The 21,955-nt window shown below is 37.5% G+C and overlaps 1 protein-coding gene across 4 annotated transcripts in view; it reads left to right on the forward strand.

Moving 5' to 3' along the window:
* Positions 1–21,955, forward strand: part of LOC126298775 (zinc finger protein 875-like) — a 71,317-nt gene that overhangs the window by 26,579 nt on the left and 22,783 nt on the right. Inside the window, exons 5-6 of one of the 4 annotated variants that reach the window (XM_049990230.1) lie at positions 1,037–1,350; positions 11,698–11,779. The exons of 1 other annotated variant lie outside the window; for it this stretch is intronic. In XM_049990230.1, the coding sequence (XP_049846187.1) occupies positions 1,037–1,078 (42 nt within the window). In that variant the 3' untranslated portion in view covers positions 1,079–1,350; positions 11,698–11,779. Of the gene's footprint in view, positions 1–1,036; positions 1,351–11,697; positions 16,247–21,955 lie in introns of those variants that run through there. 2 more of the 4 variants (XM_049990231.1, XM_049990228.1) reach the window with 2 other exon arrangements.

A 21,955-nucleotide genomic window follows, 5' to 3' on the forward strand; every position in this document is an offset into this window, starting at 1 on the left:
AATCCAAAGGTGTTGTATAGGATTAAAGTCAGGACTCTGAACAGGCTAATCCTTTACAGAGATGTTATTGTCATGTAACCACTCAGGCACAGGCCGTGCATTATGAGCAGGTGCTCAATCGTGTTGAAAGATGCGGTCGCCATTCCCGAATTGCTCTTCAAAAGCGGGAAGCAAGAGGGTGCTTAAAACATCAATGTGGGCCTGTGCTGTGATAGTGCCATGCAAAACAACGAGGAGTGCAAGACCCCTCTGTAAAACACAATGACCTCACCATAACACCACTGCCTCGGAATTTTACTGTTGGCACTACACATGCTAGCAGATGACGTTCACTGGGCATTCGCCATATGCACACCATGCCATCGGATCACCACATTGTGTACCGTGATTCGTCACTCCACACAACACTTTTCCACTGTTGTCCAATGTTTACGCACCTTACACCAAGCGAGGCATTGTTGGGTATTTATTGGCAGGCTGTGTGGCTTACGAGCAGCCGCTCGACCATGAAATAAAAGTTTTATCACCTCCCGCCTATCTGTCATAGTACTTGCAGTGTATCCTGATACAGTTTGGAATTCCTGTGTGATGGTCTGGATCAATGTCTGCCTATTGCACATTACGACCCTCTGCAACTGTCTGCTGTCTGTCAGTCAACAGACGAGGTTGCCTGTACGCTTTTGTGCTTTTGTGCTGTACGTTTCCACTTCACTATCACATGAGAAAAAGTGGACCTAGGGATGTTTAGGTGTGCAGAAATCTCGCGTACACGTGTATTACTCGGTGACACCCAATCACTTGACCACATTTGAAGTCTGAGAGTTCTGCAGAGTGCCCCATTCTGCTCTCTCACAATGTCTAATGGCTAGTGAGGTCACTGACATGGAGTACCTGGCAGTAGGTGGCAGCACAATGCACCTGATATGAATAAAGTATGTTTTTAGGGGTTTGCGGATACTTTCGGTCACATAGTATAAATTTTGTTGTTGAACAGTCGCAGCATTATCCATTTAGTAATGTTATTTGTATTGAACAGAAAATTCTGCTGCAAAAACTGGAGTATTACAAGGAGACATAGTGGATAGCAAGTGCTTACCTTCAGGAGCTGATACTCTTATTACTGTCAATAGAAACAAGAAGGAAGGAAAGAAGATTAGAGTTTTAACGTGCCGTCGACAGAGAGATCATTAGAGGTGGAGTACAGGATGGACTGTTTAAGGATGAGAAGTGAAATGGGCTGTGCCCTTGAGAAGGAACCATCCCAGCATTTGCTTGGAACAATTTAGGGACATCACAAGAAACCTAAATGTGGAGGGCCAGATGGGGATTTGAACCATTGTACTCCCAAATGTGAGTCCAACATGCTAACCACTGTGCCACCTCACTTATTCAGTAGATACTTATGGTACAAAGTAGTAATCCTAGCTTTTGGACTTTGGGTGTTCCATTTCATGGTGGAAATAGGGGTAGAGTGTACAAGAGACAAAGATAAAGGAATGACATCAGATTATGTCAAAACTTAGCACTGTACTCATTGTACAAAACTTGAGGATGAAAGCAACTTTTACATGTTGTCACTGCCAAATAACGTAGCTCAGTGAAACTTGGACTACGTGAAAAGAACTGCTACAATGTAGTACATGAGGAAATTGAAAGAAATACACAGTGAGACTAACAGAAGCAATTCCTGATGGTTTCCTGGTCATTACAGATGCCGGTACATGGCTCTTAATAGGGTGTGTGATCACCATGCACAGCAGTGCCTGTTCTGCATCATGCTCCCTTGCTGGTCGCAAGGTTGATGAGTTATTTTGGTAGGGTGTTGAATTCCTCAACCAGTGCAGTTGACGACTGCTAGATGGTTGCTCATGCATGTAGGTGCGCTGCAGTGCATCTGCACAGTGCATCCCACAGGTGCTGGATGAGATTTAAATTGGGGAAATGGACAGCTGACTCCATTCCACACTGTTCAGTACAGTCTTATATTATCGTCCATAAAAATGAAAGCAAGGCTGAATGCACCCATAAAAAGATGGACATGAGGAAGGAGTAGAATGCCACAATAACTTTGTGTGCCAAGTTTACTGTATTCATAGGTTTTGAAGTCAGGAGGTCTGTGTGTAATCGTGCCTCTCCAGTGCTATCACCCTGGACCACCAAAATGATGAAGTTCAACAATGATGGATGTACCCCACATGGCAAGAGGTGGGAACACGTAATGCACTAATGAAAATCGTCAAACAAGTTAGTTTGTTGATCCAGTTGTTACGTTGTAGGAAGGCATAATCTTGACTGTGCATGTTGACTTCCAAATCCTTCCTCGTGTGTATGCTTGCAGAACTGCATTTGATGCTTACTTCATTTTCGGGGAGGACAATGCGTGACTACATCAAACAATGCACATGCAGGATCTCTTGGAGCAAGAGAATATTTAGCGAATGGACTGGCCATGGTGATCACACACTCTGTTAAGAACTTTGTCCCTCTGCTTATAATGCCCAGGGGGTCCATACTGAATCGTGGTGACTACGGTGTACAATGTCTGTTCAAAAAATTCCGGAACATTGTCTACAAAAAATTTCTACTTTTACCATTCACTTATTGTGTGCTTGGCTTCCTTCGAAATATTCTCCTCCACAATTGATACACTGCTCCCAACAATGTTTACACTTCCAGCAACAGTCTTATACGCATCTTGCCGGATCATGCAAAGTGCTGTCTGCAAATTTTCTTTTATGTCATCTATCATCTCCTTTGCATGGGTTTGTCGACTTTCGAAATGGGAAAAAGTCTGCAGGGGCCAGATCTGGACAGCACGCAGGATGAGGAAGCACAGCGATTTCATTTTTGTGCAGTAGTCGTGCAACAATGGAGATGAGTGTGGGGGTGCATTATCGTGATGCAAGAGCTATGAAGTGTCTCGCCACATTTCAGACCTGTTTCCTTCTAACAAGACATGATCCAACAAAAACGTTACATTCTTCTTAAATGTTTTGGACTGTCAGTCTTCAGTTGGCATGCACAATTTCATTGATGTTCCTGACATGAGCGTTGAAGGGCATCCTGAATGAGGATCATCTGTTACTTCTGTTCGCCATTTTTGAACCGTGTGAACTGTTTCTGACACTGAGTATACAGCTTAAGCACACATCACCGTAGGCTTCCTACATCATTTGGTGTGACCATGTAAAGGTTTTTGTGAGTTTCACGCAAAATTTAATGCAGATGCATTGCTCCTGTAACTCTGCCATCTCAAAATTCACAAATTGTGTGATGCAACATTCTACTCAACACAGCACTGAACAATAACTAACAGGCATACAGTGATGAAACTTCCGGCAGTTACACATTAAACACGGGTGTGTGCAGGGATCCCAACCGCATTTCAGTCCAATGCACCATTGGCGTGAAATTATGAATGTTCCGAATTTTTTGAACAGGCCTCATAATTATTGTCTGTGAATAAAAGTGTCATTTCTGTTTGTCTCGTTGCATATTTCTTTCAATTACCTTCTGTTCTGTATCATAGTAGTTCTTTTTATATATGATCTCAATTTCATTGAGCTAGATTACTTAGCAGTAGCATATCGTGTAAAAGTTAGTTTCATCGTCAACATTTGCTCACAAGTATACTGTCTTGACATAATATAAAATATCCTTCATCTTTGTCTCTCACACTGACAAAAGGTGTGTTCTCAGTATAGGGTTTCCTTAATTACAAGGTAATGAAAGGGAAAAAGTAAAGTGAATTAACTGTATCTTAATACTTCTGCAACCCTTCCAGGCTGAGTTCTCACTACCTCACAATAGGACACTAATATAACTGTTGAGTGTCAAAGACCCCCCCCCCTCCCACACACACACACACACACACACACACACACACACACACACACACACACACACACTCTGATTGATATTAGTCCTGCAATATAGTGAAACCCCTTTTTTAATACATCTTTGGGGACTAAAATATTTTTTTCCTTAAATAGGGCTTTAGCTCAGTTACACTGAAGAAGTGATTCACAACTTGGACTGGTTTTAGGTTGTGTAAATACACTTCAATCACAAGCTAATAACTAAAATATACTTAGCTCAAACTTAGCAGGTTTCCATTTTTAAGTCAGGTGTAAAATCACCATCCAGTGTCGTGATGTAAATAATTCACCCAGAAAGGAGGGCCTTGTGTTTGCTCATGGAAAGGAGGGCATTGTGCTTGCTCAAGTGCTCCATTCAATTCATGATACAGCATTAACCTGATAGTTAAGAAAAACTCTAAAAAATTTTTTTAAAAAAAAAGGAGGAAAAAATTTATTCTTGTTTCCCGATTAGTGTGCTGACATCAGTTGTCACTCCAGTTGCTTTGATGTTGCAAGACTTCACTCATCTGAAGAAAAATAGCTTGTAACACTATTAAGTCATTGCACAGTTAAAAATAATACCTGCAAATCAGTCCTTTTGTTCTTTATTATTCTCTTATTCTCCTCGTACCACCATTTTTAGTTTGTTCCTTCACCAAGAGCATCACACATCTTGCATCCATCTGGTGTGTGAAAGAGTATCTTAAAAAGTCATAAAATATCGCATGTGGTAAAAGCATATGTGATTATTTTCTGTCATTCAAGAAATCATCACCTTTTGTTTCAACCATTGTGTACCACAGTGAGCATTTAAAAAACTTCAATGTGTTCATAGCTTGTAAAATGTTCATTTTGATTAATGTTTTTCTCCACAGGGAATGGTAATTGAAATAATTGTGTTAATTTTGTATTGATATCATGGCCCAATCTGTTTTTCTGTATTCTGAAATTTGAATCTGAAAGAAAAATGTTCAAAAGAGTTTCTTGACCTTAGTGCACAAATGAACTAGAAACGTAACAATCTCACATCTGCACAAATGAAGTATAAACATAAAAATCTCACATCCTGTTCATGATGAAAAAGCAATCTGCCTATCCTCAGTAACAAATGCTTAGGAGATACTGTTGTCTGAAGGTAAAAGAACCAGCAGCAAACCCTTATACAAGTTATGAAGTTAATTAAAAATGAAATTTAATAAACAAACTCAGTGGCAGTGAAGACACAGATGATGGTCGTCTGTATAGCGGAACCGACAGAAGAGGCATAGCTGCTTATAAAGATAATATAAAGGCTACAAACTAAAATGCAAATGTCTGTACCCATATCAGGTGGCATTTAGTCATCACCAGTACCCCATGTGAGGGGCAGCCGAAATAACAAACACTCTGGGACTTACAATCTTAGTTTCAAGTGTGAATTGGCAAACATCAATTCCCCAAGAAGAATATCAGATAAGTTATATGTGACGGAAATTTCTTAAAATGGGACTACTGCTGGAGGTAACCTAAAAAGGAAATCTACCATTGCAGAAAGTGACACAACCTGGCCATTGGATTCTGAGGAGCCCAGAATAACACACAAAGTGAAGGACTCACAATGTTCTGGAAGCCCTACAAGTAAACTAAGGACAAAATAGAAATACTTCCTTGGCACCTTACACATAAATTTACTTTTGAAAACTGGAAAACTGAAAAACTAAATGAAGTATTAGACAAATACCAAATAAAACTCTTGCCTCTTCAGGAAACTAAATACACTGATGAAGACAAAATCTGAGCGACATAGGATTCTCAAAGGTAACAAAGACTGTCATTCCAATGGGAAAAGCCATTCCATATCTAGGAACAGGCTACATTGTAAACAGAATGACAGTAATTTCAGTCATAGATTATTATTCACCAAGTGAAAGATTAGATTGTTAATTTGTGAAGCGGAAATGAGTTGTACACCTTAATAAAGTGTCATGCTCTGATAAATGAGGAAAATAAGAGGCATCCAAAAAGGTTGGAAGCTTCTGGGAATCACTGTAACATGAAATGTCAAAGTTTCCATCAAATAACGTTAAAATTTTATTAGGGGACATCAATGTGCAGATTGGAAAAGAAAATAAGTTGTAAAAACGGTTGAAAAATATCTGTCACACAAAAGAACAAATAAAAATGGGGAAAGACAAATAATACTATGCAGAGGCTTTAACCTCAAATTAATGTCCAAAAATTTCAAAAAACTGTTGAGGAAACAGAAAACTAGGCAATCACATAATACAAACAGAGGAGAATTTCAAATTGAGCGTGTAGCTGTCATTTAACAGTTGAAAAGAAATCATGAACATAAAAGTTAGAATGGGTGCAAATATAGAAATTGATCAGTATCTAACCACAATAAAAATGAAGTTTATCCCACATACAACGATTACAAGATAAGGGCATACGATTCGTAAAATTTATGCTGAACCTCTGAATGCTGCATCTAGATCATGGGGTCCTGGGTTCGATTCCTGGACTGGTTGGGGAATTTCTCTGCCTGGGGACTGGGTGTTTGTGTTGTCCTTATCATTTCATCATCATTTGTGGCAGTGACTAGATTGATCTGTGTAAAAACTGAAACTTTTTACGGGCACTGATGACCGTGCAGTTGAGTGCCCCACAAACCAAACGTCATGAACCTCTGAAAGTGAAGAAACAGAAATTTTAGGAATGGCTAAATATAGACCCAGAAGACTGGAAGGAAAATAAACCAAAATTAGTCAAAACAGCCCCTTGAAACAGCATCACTCAAGATGCAAAAAGCACAGATGATGAAATGAACAGTGTGAACAAGTGTTACTGTTTACAAAACTGGCTTGGCAGAAATGGTATCCACCAGAACAAGTGAAGACAAAGATTTCAAACATCAAAATCAATAAGGGCAGTGAAAAAGGAGTTTGAAAGGAACCAGCTATCACTAATTCTGAGAGTTACAAAAGGGCAATGTCAGGAACTATTACAAAACTTTACAGAAAAAGGTTTCCAATCGTACAAACCACATAACTTGTGCTTTAGAAATGAAGATGGAAAATTAGCCCTAAACAACCAAAAAGAATGAAATATTAACAAGTTATTTCAAGAAGCTGTTAAATTGTTAGGAACCAGGAGCAGACTTTCTAAAACAAAATATAGGATGCACTAACACAAACTTAGAACTTGCCTGCATGGTGGAAGTTGAACATATCAATAGTGGAACAGTCACAAAGCTTCAAGGAGTTTTTCAGAAAGTCTGGGAAACAGAAGCTATACCAGAAGATTGGAAAGTAACATTAATTCACCCAGTCCACAAAAAAGGAGATCAAACGGACCCAACATCTATAGAGGGATTTCCCTCTTTCCAGTGATTTACAAAATTCTTTTAAAAGAATTATAAAAGAAGTTAGCAGAGTAGCAAGGACGATTCAAAAAAGGATGGTCCTGTGTGCAACAAACTTTAAATTTGAAATTTATAATTAGGTATAGAAGAATAAGAAACAAAACCATTTGTATAAGATTTGTAGACTTCTAAAAAGCATTTGATTTGATTGACAGGGAAACATTGCTCAACACCTTAAATGAGTTTGGAGGTAACAGCAAATTAGTAGAAGTGACACACTAACAAATACAAACTGCAGAATTAAATTTTCAGATGAAGCCACCAAGGCTTCTGAGAGATCAAAACTTGTTTAACTCAAAGAGATGGATTATCCCCACTGTCATTCAACTGTGTTCTCGAAAAGATAATCAGGGAATAGAGGAAAATAACAGAAGAAGACAGAATTTAAATCGTAAGTTGGACAAAAATGGGATAATCAAATAATTGATGTTTACAGGTGATCTTGCAATCTTACCTGGATCTATAGAAGATGCAATGATGTAGATAAATCCTTTACAAGAGAAAGTGCCTAAAGCAGGTCTATGTGTATCATTTTGAAGAAAAAGGAGAGGGGGGGGGGGAAGAGAGAGGGGGGCGGCACCAAAATGAGGGGAAACTTATAACATAAGAATAAAAAGGGCTACAAAATTTAAATATTTTGTTGATGTAATTCAGCCAAATGCTTTATACAAAGAAACTAACTTAGCATGAGCAAGGAAAATCGAAGTGGCTCTTCAACACGCAAAAATAACAAGAAATCTTCATCCATAAGTGCAAAACTCAGAACTACGACACTGTCATTAGGCCAGAATGCTTTCACGTTTTAGAATGCTTTTCATTAAGTACAGCCAAAAAATTAGGTGAAATAGAAAAGAAGGAACGGAAAATAATCATAAAAGGCTTTGGACCAAAATATGACAATGAGAAAAGGAAATCAAGAAACAATAAAGTAGTTTATGAAAGAATAGAACAAATGTTAGCTACAACAAGAAGAGAAGAGTTGTATTCTATGGACATTTAAAAAGGCTAAATGAAAAAAGAACAACGAAAAGAATTTTTAACTCTTTTGACAGAAACCCGAAAACATCAATGGGGATCAAAGAAACTAAAGCAGACTATAGGGAAATGGAAGCAATGGAGGAAGAAATAGGAGAAAGAGAAAAGTTCAGAGCAAAAGTAAAATTTCAAGTGTTTCCAGAAGAAAACAAAGAGAAAGAGGGGTTTAATATGGACAGAAGGAAGAAGATAACAACACAGGCAAAGAATGAAAAACTGTAGAAAAGAAAGAAAGGAGAACAAAAGGAAGAGATAAGTTACTTAATTTTGTCCTCATTAGGTCCAACTAATTTTTTTAAAAAAAACTGTTACTGTCACCACAAAGTTACTTTAGAGTTGACAGTTCTGCTGAAGCATGTGGAGGTACAGACTAGAGTTGTCATGTCCCTCACGAAATGGCAACTCAAACTCACAAACTGTTCCTGTTATTAATACGATAGGCTGACAGTTCACAAAAAATACATTTCCTGATGTTATCAAATTTTCGTCATCTACTCCAAACTGAAATCTTTCGGAGTTTTCTAACACAACACAAGATAATTTCAGTTAAATGTGATGTACTATGGTCTGCTCACACGTCAAGTACTAAGTGGTCACTCGTATGATTTTGTAATGAGAAACAGATCACTAGATTTATAATGAACCTGTTATTAATTTTTCTGATTAACCTACTTACTTATGACATAACTAAGTGTAAGATTCGTGTGTGTTTACCGCAGCAAGGAAACACATCTTAAATACGCCGACCATTTTGGGAGAAAGAACAGAAATGATACAGAAAACATAACTTCAGAATTGCAGCAGTTATATTGTAACCAGTAATATTTATTTTGCATGATATGGACTGAATTCCTGAGAAGAATTTTATTTGGAGTCAGTTGCTGATGAAGCTTTCTTATCAAAATGTCAAAACTTACGAAAATATTTCATTATTTACCATTGTAAATTGGGCACTTCGGACGTGCAGCTGTGTCTACCTGTACTTAATTTGTGTGGTGATAAGGACAAAACTCCACTGACATCACTCCTGTTGCTATGCTAGATGCTTGAATATCACTGTGGAAGTATCACTGTAACTATTACTGTTGTTGTTTAAGGGAAAGGAAGGGGGGGGGGGGGGGACTGTGCAACTCCCTTGAAAAAAAGACTTGATTCCTTGGGGTGACCAACAAGTTGATGGGTGTTGGATTTTCCTTTCTGCAGTAATAATCATAAACATAACTATTCACATCCTCAGCAAACAAATCTATGTTGGTAATCCATTTATCAATACTGCAGTTTTTTTTCTCAAGCGTGTTTTACCAGCATTGTTTTATTTCTTGAACATTTCCGTGCAAATCTTTGCAGTAGTGTTTTCATTTGTGTTCAGAGCTGCAGCAAATCTGTCAATTACATTGCTAACCCAGAGCAACGAGACACCATTTAACTTTTGAGTCTCTTGTCTGGACCTTGAACGAGAGATCAGTGCAGAACAGAATTTTCCTACTTCATCCCAACTATGCTTCTGGAACTCAAATGGGAATCCCTGGAGGGAAGGCGACATTCCTTTCTAGGTTTGCTGTTGGAAAAATGTAGAGCAGGCTTTTGAAGCTCAATGTTTCTACTATCACCAATGTACATTTTGTATAAGGACTGTGACAATAAGAGAAATCAGGGCTCATATGGAGGCATGTAGAGTGTCATTTTTCCCTCACTCTGTTTGTAAGTGGAACAAGAAAATAAATGACCAGTGATGGTACAAGGTGCCTTCCGCCATGCACCATATGATGGCTTGTGGAGTATGTTTGTAGATGTAGAAAATTTGACAGCTTTGGGTGGTTGTTGCAGACACATCGTGGGATTGGTGGAATGCAGTCCATGCCTCTTGCGTGAGCTTCCTCTGCGCCCCCCTTCCCCGCCCCTACTACTTCTCTCACACCAGTCAATCGTAAAGTAATTTTGAACACAGGCTATAGATATTTATTCCTTAAAAGCAGCTTTTTCTGAGGGCAGTGTTCATTATAGATGATTTTCAGTAACATAGGCCTTGTGACAGTTTCACCGGGACCAACCGAAATACTTGTTTAATGCACGAATTTATGCACACTAGGTTCATTAATATAGGGTTTTACTGTACTTCAGGTGGAAATTATCTTTCGTTTAGCCCCCCTCCTTTGTGTGTGTGTGTGTGTGTGTGTGTTTGTGTTTGTGTTTGTGTTTGTGTTTGTGGGGGAGGGGGGTTACTATTACTGCTTCCATTGTGAGCAGAAGAATACATATGGATACTGTATTTTTTCAGTGGTATTTACTGATTTAAGGGATATAAATGTGTGTGATTTTTTTTTTCATACTAAGTGTAAAGAGTAATGTGTTGTCGATCTTCATTTATGTAATTAAAAGTCAATATTACCCATAATGTTTCCATCATTCTGAGAAAGTTTTGTAAATGCTAGCCAAAAAAGTGTCAGGGTGTTTATCTTATAGCTTGAAGCCTTGCTAAATCCAAGCAAAATAAATATTTGCTGCAATTCTCTTCTTCCAAATAATTCAGCTGACTAAGCTCTTATAGCATTGAATTTATGTTTAAAATAATTCAGTTTTATAGATCACATATGTGCCCATAATGCCTGTAAGTTGATGTTTCTTCTTCTCGTTAATATTGTGTTTTCTGTTGACATGGCACTCATTAATAAGAAATCCACATTTCTTAGTTTGATGCTGCAATTATCAGTTTTCAGATACGTAGCTCCAGAGAACTAAATTTCAGTACAGAACATAAAATGAATTGAAAGAAAGCAATTTGCTTATTCAGCCAATGGATTTCATGGTGGATTCTCTAAATAAATTCAGTAGAAGAGGGTAAAAAAGGATGTAATGGCAGTAATGTAACAAAATAAATGTAGTGCTGTGGTGCATTTGTGCACTGCAGGATCTAAGGCTCACTCTCAGATAAGAAAAGTTTGTGCTGCCCTAGAGCTATCTTGAAATGTGACCAGTGTTGAGGGAAGGACCAAGGAGCTAACAGATCCAGTCAGCAGTACTGATAGTATTCAGACTGTTTGTAAGAATTTTAAAATGGAACTGTAATTCTGTTTAGCTACATCTCCTCAAACACATTGAAATGAAGAAAATTTGAATTTAATCATGATTTTTTGCCATTTTCAGTCCAAATTGTTGTTAAAAGAATTAGCTGTGATGAATTCCTGTCAAGCCAGACTGATACTTAAAGTTTAACATTGGAAGACAGTGCCTTGTTACCTCCTTGCCATTACCCTTGATAGCTGTTTTTTACTGTAAAACACAGTGTTAAATGTGGAAGAGGCAACAGTGTTATCTGAGAGCTGAACTAGTGAAATTCTATTTTATTACTTTCGTTCTGTTCTACACTCTTAAAAGCATTTTCTTCTGTTGCATTATCAGGGAACTCCTGGCAGTTCTTCGCCAGATCTCGCCGAGGGAGCTCCAATATTATTTGTCAATGAAGGTATCGACTCCGATGGGCAGTTGGTAACAGAATTTGAACCAGTAAGTGCATTCCACCCTGAAGCTCTTCGGCGCAGACTCGAAAGAGATCTTCCGAAAAGTGAAAATGATATGCAACAGGCCTCAAAAAGTGAAACTGATACGCAACCAGCTTCAGAAAGTGAAACTGATATGCAGTCGGCTGCAGAGCAAAGATCAGAGCAAAGCAATTCTGCAGTTCACGTGTGCCGAGAATGTAAGGAACCATTTGGAACTGAAGAAGAAATGATTAATCATCTAAAGACTCATTATAGTTGTATAGATTGTGGTCAGACTTTCACGGAGGTTGACGAGTTGACCGAACATTGCAAAATGTTATGTGCAGCAGAACCTTGGAGTTGCAAAACATGTGGAATGACCTTTAGCAGTAAAGACAAACTTCATAATCATTTACAAGTCCACACAGAGAAACCATATATCTGTGATGAGTGTCCATCATCATTTTCAAGAAAGGATGTTCTTGCAAGACATAAAGCTATTCATTCTGGGCGCCAGTTTATTCATGTTTGTGATGAGTGTTCTAGAGTATTTACGCGTGAAGAGGACATAAATTTGCACAAGTTGACCCATTCATTTTGTAAAGATTGTGGCGTTCAGTTTGCATCGAGTCAGGAATTGTCAGCGCACAAATTGTCGTGCCCGAATGTTAAACCTTGGCCTTGTGACTTATGTGATAAATCGTTTGTTTCAAAAGACAGACTTAATCGACACTTAAAAATACATTCTTCTGATAAACCGTATGTATGCGAAATTTGTTCAGCTGCATTTAATAGGAGAGATAAACTGACAAGACATAAAACAACACACAGTGGTGACAGACCTTATCAGTGTGAATATTGTGATCTTAGCTTCACCCGAAGAGACAAACTTGGAAGACATATGACCACTCACTTTAAATCTCAAGTTAATAATGAGGAAAACTTCAGTTAGGGGGAAGAAATTTATTTTCATGAGTTTTTTTCAGCTAAATAATTTCAAAACTTTGTGACAGCTGCAATTTTCAAACATGTTTCATCATTATCTCACATTTAAATTATATTCTGATTTTTTTTCATTAATTTGTTAATTTCATCCTCCTTTGGTGTTATACATGAGCATCATTTAGAAATGCCCTTGACATAAGATATGTATTTATAATTTGTCATTAATCATACAGGCAATTTTACCTTAGAAACTGAATTATTGGGCATATAATGCTGTATGCTTTTCTGCAGTTTTCCCTCCTGAACGTATGCCGCCTCCAATTTTTGGCTTGAATTGATCATGTATGGAACATACAAGTTCGTGAATTAATATTTAAAAAAGTGTTTGTTAGCCCTTACTTTAGGAGGGTAAAAACTTTCAAGCCTTTACATGGAAGGTACGACGACTCCCTTGTTGAACTGTCTGTAATAACATTAACGCCTAAACTTCCTTTCTACTGTAGCTGAACAAACAATGCACTGTTGTGATCATGACAAATAAGTTAGAGTAGTCAACATTTTCGGTAGCAGTGAGTCCAGTGGCTTTGTGTGTCTGCTGTCTGACAGTAGACCAAAAATTATTCATATTTGAGTGAAAGCATTCTAGAAGCACTGAGACGGCTACCAACAAGGCACTTGACATTTCATGGAGAACGGGGCACACATGCTGCATTTAATAAAGAAGTTTTCTAGAATTAATTGATTTTCTAATGAGTATTATCTTGTTTATTTAGATGGCATTCGTATTTTGAGTCCAGGTGTTTATACAGAGATAGTGACTAAGAAATGAACCCCCAGATTATTTCAGGAAATGCATTATTATTTTAGTTGTCAGTTCCTAAAAACTAGTGATTCTGTCTTTCTTACAGTGAAAATAACTTTTCAGTTGTGTTAGTGTGTAGTTATGACAGAAGAAATGACTCCAAAACTAATACACATAGGAAGAAAGCAAAGCAAAGTAAAGTCAAGTCATAGAACATGAATGACTGGGAGACCCTGAAGGAAAGGTGCAGGCACCTTTCTTATATGAAGTATAAGAGCTGTCTGTGTAAGTGTAGATGTTTAGTGTAGGTGACTGGAGTGAGTGAAGTGTGTGTGTGTGTGTGTGTGTGTGTGTGTGTGTGTGTGTGTGTGAGAGAGAGAGAGAGAGAGAAACCCGGAGCTGGCACATAGCCTACTCCTCTCGAAGAGCAGCAAGAGGGCCACCGAGCTTAACGACCCCATCCGATGGACAGATCACCACAACAGTGTTGCATGCTCTCACTTCATGAGACATTGAGGAGAGGTTTCTAATTCAATCCAGACCATTAGCACGAAGATTATTGACCAGGGACCTTACACCTCTACCCCTCCTATTGCCTCTGCTGCAAAGGCTGGTCATCCATCTAAGTACTGGCCATGCCTGATGGTGCTTAACTTCAGTGATCTGATGGGAAGAATGTGTATTATAGCAGTTTTACAGACAAGTGTCAACATACAATGTAATTACTGGATATCTTGACAAGAGTCAGTATAAATGAGGAATGGTAATGCTTTGAAGAATCTTCATTTTAAAAAATGAATGTAAGTACTTTCCTTTCCTGTATTTTGAAGTTACTATGTTCATATTGAATTGGACTGAGTATAGTGTCACCTTAATTTTCACATGGTGTGGCATGTGAATCATTTCTGCTTCATTATAACAAAGAAAAATTGCTACTTCTGGAAAGCATGTCATTTATTTATTCATCCAGGGATCATCTTGAAATGATAGAGGATTTGTCAAAATACAATGATAATAGGAACCTCAAAAAATACAGATACACACAGAATATATAAGTACGCTTTGAGGATAGGACATATGGTTGGCCATGGCCTTGATGAATGAACCATCCCAGCATTTGCCTGAAATGGTTTAGGAAAACCTAAATCAGAATGGCTGGAAAAAAGGAAAAAATTCCCAAACCTTCTGAATATGATGTTAGCACTTCAACAACTGCACTGCCTCTTTCGGTTGGTCCCTATTGTGCAATGTTTTCTTCATACATAATTTGCACAAGATAAATAGCGATACAAAAGTAGTTCCCTACTTCCCCCCCTACACTGTCACTGCCTACTCTAAGGAAACCCACTGATGACTTCGGGACCATGAACATCCTGCTACGCCCCTTGCACTTCGTTCAATCCATCCGGAAAACTGATTCCAGGACCACAGACATGCTACCATATGTGATGCACATCTAGATGTCATCCCTTCAGTTTGCATAGAAAAGTGAGCCAGTATACCATTTTAAGCAATTCCTCATAATTGAGTCAGCAAGTAACATTTAAAGTTATGTTGGTTGCTTCTTTGTATGGTATTTTGTTTCTTTGAAGCTGTAGCCAAGAGGAAAGTCATACAGTTGATCTAAGATGAATTTTCCTACATGCTTGCCTACAGTGAAAAACAGACAAGCTGTTAAGACATGTTTATTCTAGAGTTGCTGTCTTTTCAGCAAAATCCCAGTGATCTGATGAAGGGGTATTCCCAAATGGGAATATTTTAGGGATTACCAATTGTTATATTTTCCTTACTAACAATGGAAATATCTCAAAACCATTAGTTGGAACTTGGGAATTGGAACCATTTGTATTTTATTTCTGGGACCCTATAGCCCAACCAAAAATAGGCCTTGTGTGTGTGTGTGTGTGTGTGTGTGTGTGTGTGTGTGTGTGTAACAGAGTAAAGTTGACGACTTGTTCTACAACTGTGACAGGATACCCAGCCATTGACTAATAACTGGTGGATCCAAGAGATATCTGTGTTAGTTTTGTTTCTTATTTATTAATAAATCTATTAGTCACCATCCTCTTTCCTATTTCTGATCACATTTTCTGTCTGGTGCAAGCATATTCAAAATGGTACAGCATAAGAAAATGTTTGGAAGTGATTGAATTGGATTTGTAGTAAACCATGTGCCTTGTTCAGTACATGATAAATAAGTCTTGAGGTCTTGCTAATCCATGTGAGGTACCCCACCTCAAAATTAACAGAAACCATAAAAATTAATTAACCCCTTGCTAGAATAATTAACACATCTGATGCTAGAGACAGTGAAAATATAAATGTGAGATAAGTGTTGTATAGTAGAAATCAAGTTAAGAGGAATGAATTGGGGGCTACCCATCTAAGATTAAAAATTAAATGTATATTTATGTACAATGTATGTATCATGTAAATAGTACCTGTATAAACCCTTTGTTATTCTGAGAACTGTGTGCTATGTGGGGCTGTATTGTGTTAGTAAGCAAAACTGAATGTATTAATTGTGATCAATGTGTACTAGATGTATTAATTTTGATTTTAATTGTCTGCAGTTATTATTTAGATTCTAAGTTTTTGTGTTGCAGTAGCTACATTTTAAAAAGGCAGCTGACTGATTTTTTTGTGATGTTGAAATATTTTCTGTTTGTTGGTGTACTTATATGTATTAGTTAGATCGTGATAAAGATTATGTACATTTTCATTTAGTGGTTGTTTCTTCCCCCTTCCTTAATTTTACTGTATGTGTGGTTTTTTATTTTTGAAAATGAAAATGAGTTCATACCGTAAGTATTTTTGTTGCACAAATCAGCAGTTGCACAGTGATACAATATTCTTCTCTTGATTAAGGATTTCTTGAACTATGTTGCATAGTTTTGTTTGTACAAAACTAAATCTACTTAAATTAAAATATTTCATTAATTTTATCTGGCTCTCTTTTCAAAAGTCTTATTTAGTGAGAAGATAATCTACTGCCCATTGTGTTGCTTTTGTTCTACCATAAAGTTTTGGTTTCATTCAGAAATTACAATTTGTGAGGCTAGGGTGTGCATATGAAGCTTTCCATATTCAGCTATAAGTTATCTAACTAGATATTAATGCTGAAAAGTTGTATATAAAATGATACAGTCTGAGAAACTTCCATGGAATTTGTGTTTTGCAAGAGTGACCTAAAGTTTGTCAATATGTTGGCTGAGTCCACAGATTTATTTACTGATGTTTAGTACATAAAAGAATAATAATAGGTATCAGTTTGATATCTATATACTATTTTGTTTTGGGGTTACGGCAGACTATTGGTAGTAGTTTCGGTTTTTGTATGTAATCATATTAAAATTTATTCAAGCTAAGTTTACTGCACTGTCAAAGAGTTCATACATTTTATGCTAGTGGGATGTCTGCCTTGAAATATGTTATTTTTGTTGCAGGCAACTTTATGCTCAGAGCATTGAATTTTCTCATGTTGTAATATAGTCCAGTCAACAAAGCAAAATTAAGAGGAAAAAAATTGTTAGTTAAGCATTTGTTCAGTGGTAGGAGGGAGTGTTGTGAGCAGCATACCTAAAAATACTGATTGGTAGAGTGTGAGCAGGGTAATGGGGGCAGGGAGGGGGGGGGGGGGGGTTGGTTCCAAAGGTCACCTTCGATGGTTTTCTGGAATAACTGGAAAACTGTGGCTTTTAGCAAAAATGATCCTTAAACTATATTTCTTTTCTGAGACTAACAGTTTTCATGATGCAGAGGATGCAAAAATCAGATTAACGAAACTAGTATTTTAATAGAACAGCTATTTAATACAACAAATACTAAATATTGACGGATAAAATACATTCTCAGTATGTGACAGAATAAGGAAGGGTGAGGGAGAGAGTAAAAGCATAAGGGAAGACAGGTCACCAGATTGTGGTTGTGCATTACTCTCCTTCATAGATACTCAAACTAAACAGCAAGCAGATCATCCCCGCATTCTCTATCCCACTACATCAAAAGAAGCAAGTGTAGTGTGTGACAAAGTTATACCAACCCTTCCGCAGTGTGCTTTATCAATCACTGGCAACACAGTGAGCAGACATGCTGTGGGGTTGTTCATGTCCACAAAATATGTTATCACTACATGAAATACAGATATGAGTTACTAGTAATATTAACACAAGAAATTTGTGTGGACAGGCTCTACGTAAATATCTGCGCCCTGTTCTACACTACTAGAGGAAAAATTGATTCTTGTCATCCTGTATGGCAGCTGTAGCATTATTGTGGGAAAGGCAGTTTTGCTCTTCACGAGTGCTCTCACTTCAGTTTGTGCGCAGATTACACCTCCCCAGTATTTTCTAACGTGAGTAGACAAAATAACTTCACTGAGTTCTTGTTTATATAATGGAGCTATTTTCAGTTTATTGAGTATTTAATTGCAATTGTTAATGCAATGTAAAAAAAAGCTGAACAGCTGGAGGTGTCAGCTGTCTATCACACTGAAGAGATTGGTCAAAGTGTAACATGCTGTCAACATGTATTCAACAACGTTAATTTCATTGTCTCCACTATTAATGGCTTGAATACTTTTCACAGCGGGAAGGGTATCAAATGCTTCATCTCAGTCTCAGCGTTTCCAACATCTGAAGAGGCACAGAGGGTTAAACTGTCTCCCTCTGCAACGGAGTAGGTCACCTGGGTGTTCTGGAACTTAAATACTTCATCATATGCCAAGCAACACATTACAGCAGATTATTGTTGTAGGTTTTAACATGATCAGGTCTGTTCCATCAGACATATTCACGTCCACCTTGGAAGATACACTGTGACTGTGTGGTAAATGGCTGTACTCATTGCAGCCCACTTTACAAGTGCCAGCAATTCCTGGATGGAGGATATTTATGTGGTTTACCAGTAACTAAATTAATTATGATAGAAGTAACTTTCTGGCCAGTCATTAATTCACCACCTATCAGCTACAACACTTACTTACGACTTGCGGTCAATAATAGAGAGCAGCAAGGTGCCACATTTACCTAACCAGTCCCTTTCCCAGCAACACTACATAGATCACTGACACCATTACACTTAAAAAATCAAACACTTCACATCCATTTTTCATAGGAACATATTTTATGTAAAATCTCAGTTAACAACTTCTAATAAATGCTCACTTAAACTGAAAAAACACCACTATATAAACATGGACTCAGGCAAGTTTTTGTCTGCATGCATAAAGGAAGTGGGAAGGAAACTCCGGGGAGGTGTAGTCGGTCTTTGAACTGAAAAATGAGCCGTGCTCATGGTGGGGAAGTTACCTGTCCTGGAAGAATGCTATAGCTGCCATACAAGATGACTAACAATCAATTTCCCATCTGGGATTGTAGAAAAATTTGCAGAGATTTTTGTAGATTCTGTCCATATGCATTTCTTGTGTTAGTATTGTTAATAACTAATGTCTGTGTGCCATATGGTGTTAACACACTTTATGGAAAATAAGTACCCCCACAGCATGTCTGCATACAGTATTAAAATGCATACACATATGAAAATGTTAACTTAGAATAATATCGGCCAATGACTTGATTGGTACTGGAAAATAAGTAATCTGGGCCCTTCAACCCCCACAAAGCCACCAACCAAAAATAAGTAAACTTGAAGAACATGGTAGAATGTAATTAGTATTACAGCAAGTTTGCTACCAGGAAAATATTTTTCTTGGCATTTTTTAAGGAAGTTGATATCATATTTTACTTTCGGGTTTAGGAATGTTAGTCTGTGGACAATCTAAAATCAAATTAAGAGGGGGTGACCTTTAGAAAATTGATGTCTTTCAAATGAATGAAAGTATTTTGATGTTTAAGGAAAAACTTATAATTTATATGAATCAAATGTTAACACATGCTGTGTGATTTAAATGGTCATGTTGTCCAAGTAGCAGCCAGTCTCACGAATAATATGTTGTGTTCAACTCTGTCAGAAGTTACTCATAACATGGCCCAACAAACGTTGCGTGATCAAATCTATATTCTCCTTTAAGGTCAGCTTCCAATTCCATTGGGCTTTGGTGTTTTTTGACATAGACACACTCTCAGATATCCTCAAAATAAATTGTCACGATGGGTAGTTTGGCGTGTTGATTACCACAGCATGTCGCCGAAATGACAAATGAAGTGTCTTTGGAAACTGTCCCTTACAACTGCCATCAATGCTTCTGCAGTGTATAATATTGCACCATCCTATTGAAAATAAACACTCTTGTGTTTATTCATTCACTCTGCATTTCTGGCTGAAAGAAAATGTTCAGGATGTGTAGATAACATTTGGAGTTCACTGTCACAGTTTCATTGTTATGAACTATGTAAGGCTTTTAAAGGTTCCAAAAATGTTAGTTCCAGTTATTAACTGGCCAGTTTAAGTGAAAATGCCACTCACTGCTCATAAACACCATTTCATTTGGGTCATTTAAAGATCACTTGCATACAAACAGCAAAGTATTCTCATTGAGGGCATTCCCTATCTTTGGTCAGGTGGAATGGCATCATTTGACGTAAATGGAATTTTAAATCCATGTGTGACACTTCTATCTCATCTGTAGACAGTGTGCATATTGCCTCAGTCTCCTGATGATTGCATATCCCATAGTGGTGATATTTTCAGCTGTTGCCAAATCGGGACCAGGAAGCTTCTAAAGAATGTTTAATGTTATTTTAAAAGCTGGAACCGATTGTAGGATCATTTTGTGACTTGAAGATGTACAATTAAAAATAAGACACAATATCCATTGTGTTGCAAAGACATAGTCAACGTTTAGGACAAATAGATCATAAGCAAACACACAATGCTCTTTTCTTTTCTGAATAGTGGATAGTCTCGAAATGAGTGACACATGCTCCATCTTTCTCCTACAACTTAGAACAGTGTACCAGCCAGTCTAAAACTTCTGTTTCTCGTAAATCACTTGTACTTGGCATGGCTTAATCTTTGTTTCCAAACAAGATTTGTCACAACACATCTGACTACTATGTAACAGTAGCTGATGAAGTCCTCAGTGAGGATGTCTTCAACATGTTCTGTGATACATGGTCCAGTTTGATGATGCCCTTTTGTTCTGACAAATAGTTTTCATTATGGCTTTGTGGAAGCAGATAAAGTTGCTGCAAAAATGATTCACAAGATGGATCGTCTCAAAGGCAGGATACAACTAATGCATTCGACAGTTGTTCTATGACAGGTCTGCCCATGAAGAGGATGCACTACACTATTCACAAAGATACCAGTGCTAAGGAAGAGGATTTGGAGTATATATCAGCAGTCAAAACGTGTTGGAGGAAAATTCACAGGAACAATTCAGTTTGGAACTGTGTATCTGTTCATTGTGTTTTTCGCTCCTGAACTTTTTCCTTTCTTTTTCTGTTGTATCTTCACAAAAATTGAATATCAAAACTATAATTTAAGAAACTTTAGCTTCAAAAACGAATTTTAAATTTCCAATACCTTAAAAGTACTGTACAGCATCTGCACTATGTTGACTCCCCATATTGTGGAACTTCTGATTGGTAGAGGGCACAGAAACAAAATGTTAAAAATTGTTGCGCAGCTTTAAAAACTCATTCCATGTGGCTCAATTTTATTGTTGAAACTTTGAGCTTTCGTCACATGTTAACGTAGTATACAGTTGACAAAACGTTCTTGAGATCTCTCATTTTATAATTAATCTCAAGGATGATTGTAGTGAGCATGTAGTGTTAAGTCGTTAGTGTGTATGTCTAAGGGCATGAAGGTGCAGTGGTAGTTGTAACTGATACTGTTCCTAAGTACAGACAGTAGCACAACATATTTTTTAAAATAGTTTTCTTTAATTTATATGAAAAAACATCAGTTTCTCATTTTCTCAAGCTATAAAAATTTGCTCTTGTTCTTGTAGTATTTTCTGAGTTTTTGTTTGTATTATTTAGTATATTACAGAGAAGTGAGGGGGCCGTTAGCATAGGGTGTCTTTGTGCATGTACATTCATATAATCTCGAAGACAAGTGCATCTCAACAACTTACCTAATCATCTCATTTGCGGTAAAAAGGGCACAGAAGATCAGAAAGGCCACTGAAATAACGAAACCCCTGTCAAACAGTAAATGTAATAATAATGACAAACTCTTACAGTCATAGATATCAGTGAGCAATAGGCAACAAAACTTGTCAAGTTACACACCTTGTGCTGTAATAAACATAACACTTCAAGGAGCAGGAAGCACTGGTAGTTTTTAGATGTCTCCAATAAATGTCTTAGCAGCATTTTCCCAGTAGTAACTTCTACCAAATCATGCTGTGAGAACCAGTATAAATTGTAATCAGATCCTTCCAGCTTGAAGCATTACATCTGTCCCCCCCCCCCCCTCCCCCTCCACTTTTTCCAAATCCTTGACATAGGGTTGCAATGAT

Source organism: Schistocerca gregaria, chromosome X (assembly GCF_023897955.1).
Source record: "Schistocerca gregaria isolate iqSchGreg1 chromosome X, iqSchGreg1.2, whole genome shotgun sequence".
Taxonomy (NCBI): domain Eukaryota; kingdom Metazoa; phylum Arthropoda; class Insecta; order Orthoptera; family Acrididae; genus Schistocerca; species Schistocerca gregaria.